This window comes from Mus pahari, chromosome 14 (genome assembly GCF_900095145.1).
Source record: "Mus pahari chromosome 14, PAHARI_EIJ_v1.1, whole genome shotgun sequence".
NCBI lineage: Eukaryota > Metazoa > Chordata > Mammalia > Rodentia > Muridae > Mus > Mus pahari.
In genome coordinates, this window is record NC_034603.1 from 70,520,960 (window position 1) to 70,524,795 (window position 3,836).

A 3,836-nucleotide genomic window follows, 5' to 3' on the forward strand; every position below is an offset into this window, starting at 1 on the left:
AAAAAAAAAAAAAAAAAAAAAGAGCAAACCCTGGAGATAGTGAAAGACCTTGTCTGACAAACTAAGGTGACAGAGAGATGACTCTTAGCAGCTGGGGACAGAGCATGTGAGTTCGGTTCCCAGAACCCAGGTGGCTGTCTGTAACTCTAGTTCCAGAGAGTCCAGAGCCCTCTCTGGCCTCCACAGGCAGGTATGTGATGCAGATGCTTGCATAGCAACACTCCTACACACACACACACACACACACACACATGCACACAGGAACATACAAAAACAAGTAACTTTCTCTTAGGTATTTTGAAACTGTCTCTTGTAACCCCGGCTGGCCTCAGACTCATTAAGTAGCCAAGGATGACCTTGAACTACTGCCCCCCTCTGCCTTCTACCACCCAAGTACCAGAATTATAGTCCTGTACCTCACACAGAAATATAACCTTTGGGCTGGAGGGATGGCTCAGCGGTTAAGAACACTGATTATTCTTCCAGAGGTCCTGAGTTCAAATCCCAGCAACCACATGGTGACTCACAACCATCCATAATGAGATCTGATGCCCTCTTCTGATGTGTCTGAAGACAGCTACAGTGTACTTATATAATAAATAAATCTTTTTTTAAAAAAAGAAAAAGAAATATAACTTTTGGCCTGGCACTATGGCTGTTAATGTTTTTTTTTTTTTAAAGATGTATTTATTGTTATACACTGTAAGTACACTGTAGCTGACTTCAGACACACCAGAAGAGGGNATCAGAACTCATTATGGGTGGTTGTGAGCCACCATGTGGTTGCTGGGATTTGAACTCAGGACCTTCGGTAGAGCAGTCAATGCTCTTACACGCTGAGCCATCTCGCCAGCCCCATGGCTGTTAATGTTAATTAACATTAATTAACTATTGCTGTTAGTCTCAGCACTTAGGAGGCAGAGGCAGGTAAAGCTAGTCTGGTCTGTGCAGTGAGTTTTAGGACAGTCAGAGTCCTTGTCTTAAAAAAAGGAAAAAAAAGGCTGGACATGGTGGCGCACACCTTTAATCCCAGCACTCTGGGAGGCAGAGGCAGGCGGATTTCTGAGTTCGAGGCCAGCCTGGTCTACAGAGTGAGTTCCAGGACAGCCAGGGCTATACAGAGAAACCCTGTCTCGAAAAAGAGAGAGAGAGAGAGAGAGAGAGAGAGAGAGAGAGAGAGAGAGAGAGAGAAGAAAAGAAAAGGGAAAGAAAAGTGTATTTTTTTGCTGAGCCTGGTGTGTCACCTTTGATCCCAGCCCTGGGGAGACAGGCAGATGAGTGTAAAGCCAGCCAGGGCTGCATAGCGAGACTCTGTCTCAACAAAACAAAATGTCACTTCCACACTGCCAAGAACGAACAAACCTACATTTTAGACAGCCCGTTAACCACCTTCTAGAAAACTGTGTGGCTGCCCACTGCTGAAACACCGTCCCCGCCCAGAGACTTCCCTGCCTGCAGCCCCAACTCACCCAGCTGACAGCCGGAGTTCCACATCTCCTGGGGATTATAGTTGGCCGAGTTCATCCGCAGCCCCAGTGGGTACACTCGGGTCAGTTGCTGAGTGTTGTGCCTGACAAAGCTGGTCCCTGGGGCAGCGTTGGGACAGGATTATGATGGGATCCAGGCTCCTGTCCCTGGCTCAGTTCCAGGCCCTATAGCCCCACCCCCACACATACCTCACCCCAGCTTCCCTTCCTCTCCTGAACTAGGGTGAGACTAGAAAGAGGAGACTTGCTGAGGACCAGAGAGAGGCAGGGACACCTGGCAGCCACACAGCCTGACTGTCGCCTACACTGAATGCCGGTCCCTGTCACTCACCCTGCCCACACCCCTAGCCATGCACTAGGTTCCTGGAACTCTTAGAGTGGCCATGCCTCTGGGTCTTCCTATGACCTGTTCCTCCTCTCTAGAATCTTTTCCTCTTCTACTTCCTCCCTCCTCTGGCATGGGATGTACCAGGAAGCCTTTCTGGTCTCACACCCTCTAGGCTCCGCTAGCCCCTGGTACTAGCCTGACTGGCTAGCCAGTGCCTTGACCACCATTTGGTTATGACTGCGGTGAAGGCTGCCCCAAACCTCTCCCACACTTAGCCTGGAGCCAGGCCCTCATAAAGTCAGTCTTTACCTGGTCCTCCTCATGTTCTCAACCCTCTGAAATCTTGAGAACAACTCTAGGATACCCATCCACCACCCACCACCACCCGAGCCCAAAGGGCTCCATGCTCTCCTGTCCCCAGAGATCCACAGTCTGGTTCCTACCTGCCTCCCTGGTAAACTTCCTGGCCTTGCGCTCGCTGAGGGAGCCAACCTTGCAAGACTGAGACGGGCCAGGACTGGGCTCCAGGGTCCGCAGGCGGGTAGCACAGCAATACACAGCCAGAGCTGAGAGCTCTGGGGAGATCTGCTTGGCCTGGGAAACCAGCCTCAGTGGGGATCACTGAGCTCAAGAGCCCCTCCCCCACCCCACCTTCCTTCCCTTCCCAACCTTCTCGGCTGCCCAGACCCCCTTGCCTGCAGCAGGACCCAGCCTGCAAGACAAGATGGCAAAACACACTCACTCGCCTCCTCTGCTCCGCAGCTTCCAAAGCCTCTTCTGCCTCCTCTTCTTCCTCCTCTTCCTCCTCCCTGTCTGACAGAATTCGACCATCCTCACTCCGAGTAGCTGGCAGCTTCTTCCCCTTCACCAAGACCCGGCCCTTGAGCTGCTGTAAAGGCCAGGGGTAGACAGGTGAAGCCCTCAGGCAGGGCCGGGTGGGTCTGGTCTCAGTCACCTCAGGGAGAGTGGCTGGTCGGGAGGGGCGGGAGGACTGGAGTGCTTGCTTCTAACCGGAAGAAGTGATCCCACCACTAGGCCATTGATGGAAAGGGCGGCTGAAAATGTGTCATTCATGGGAGTGTCACCCAGCAGCCCTCACACAGCTCAGAGGCAGCTCGGGCACAGGGAAGGAGCACTCTATCTAAAAGATCTTTCCTTTTTTTTTTTTTTTTTTTTTTTTTTTTTTTTTTTTTTTTCCGAGACAGGGTTTCTCTGTATAGCCCTGGCTGTCCTGGAACTCTGTAGACCGGGCTGGCCTCGAACTCAGAAATCCGCCTGCCTCTGCCTCCCGAGTGCTGGGATTAAAGGCGTGCGCCACCACGCCCGGCACAGCACATATTTTTACACTACCTTTTTTCTTTGTTTTTGAGACAGTCTTAGGTAACCTAGGCTGGCCCCCCACTCACTAGGTAACCGAAGGTAGCGGTGACCTCCTGATCCCCCTGCCTCTGCCTCCTATGTGCTTGGACGACAGACGTGCCACACACTATTCCTAGTATTTAGCCTCCATCTCTTGCTCCTTCTGTCTCAATGAAGGTCTCTGTCCCACAACCTTCTGGATATCAGCTTGATGGCCAACCTGGGCTAAAGAATACAAGCCAGGGCCGGGTCAGTAGCTCAGTTGATAAGAGTGCTTGTCTGTCCTGCAGTGTCCTGAGTTCTATCCTCAGCACCACGGAGAGCAGGAAGGAACGAGGAATGGTAGCACACTCCTGTAATCCCAACGTTCAAGGTCACCTTCGGCTACATAAGGGGTTGGAGGTTAGCCTGGGCTATATGAGGTCCTGTCTCGAAATAAGAGCAACAATGAAATAAGTAAATAAGTAAATAAATGAGGAAAACATAGGTGTGTGAATATATAGAAAAGTTCACACACATAAAAACTGGAAGATAGAGCCAGGCGTGGTGGTGCACGCCTTTAATCCCAGCACTTGGGAGGCAGAGGCAGGTGGATTTCGGCGTGGTAGCGCACGCCTTTAATCCCAGCACTTGGGAGGCAGAGGCAGGTGGATTTCTGAGTT

At 51.4% G+C, this 3,836-nt stretch overlaps 1 protein-coding gene across 6 annotated transcripts in view; it reads right to left on the reverse strand.

The window, feature by feature from the left end:
• Plcd3 (phospholipase C delta 3) overlaps nt 1-3,836 on the reverse strand; it is a 23,912-nt gene that overhangs the window by 2,618 nt on the left and 17,458 nt on the right. For all 6 annotated transcript variants that reach the window (XM_029546207.1, XM_029546208.1, XM_029546209.1 and 3 more), the window contains 3 exons: nt 2,558-2,704; nt 2,259-2,409; nt 1,470-1,586 (listed from right to left, as the gene is read on the reverse strand). In XM_029546207.1, coding sequence (XP_029402067.1) covers nt 1,470-1,586; nt 2,259-2,409; nt 2,558-2,704 — 415 coding nt within the window. The remainder of the gene's footprint in view (nt 1-1,469; nt 1,587-2,258; nt 2,410-2,557; nt 2,705-3,836) is intronic.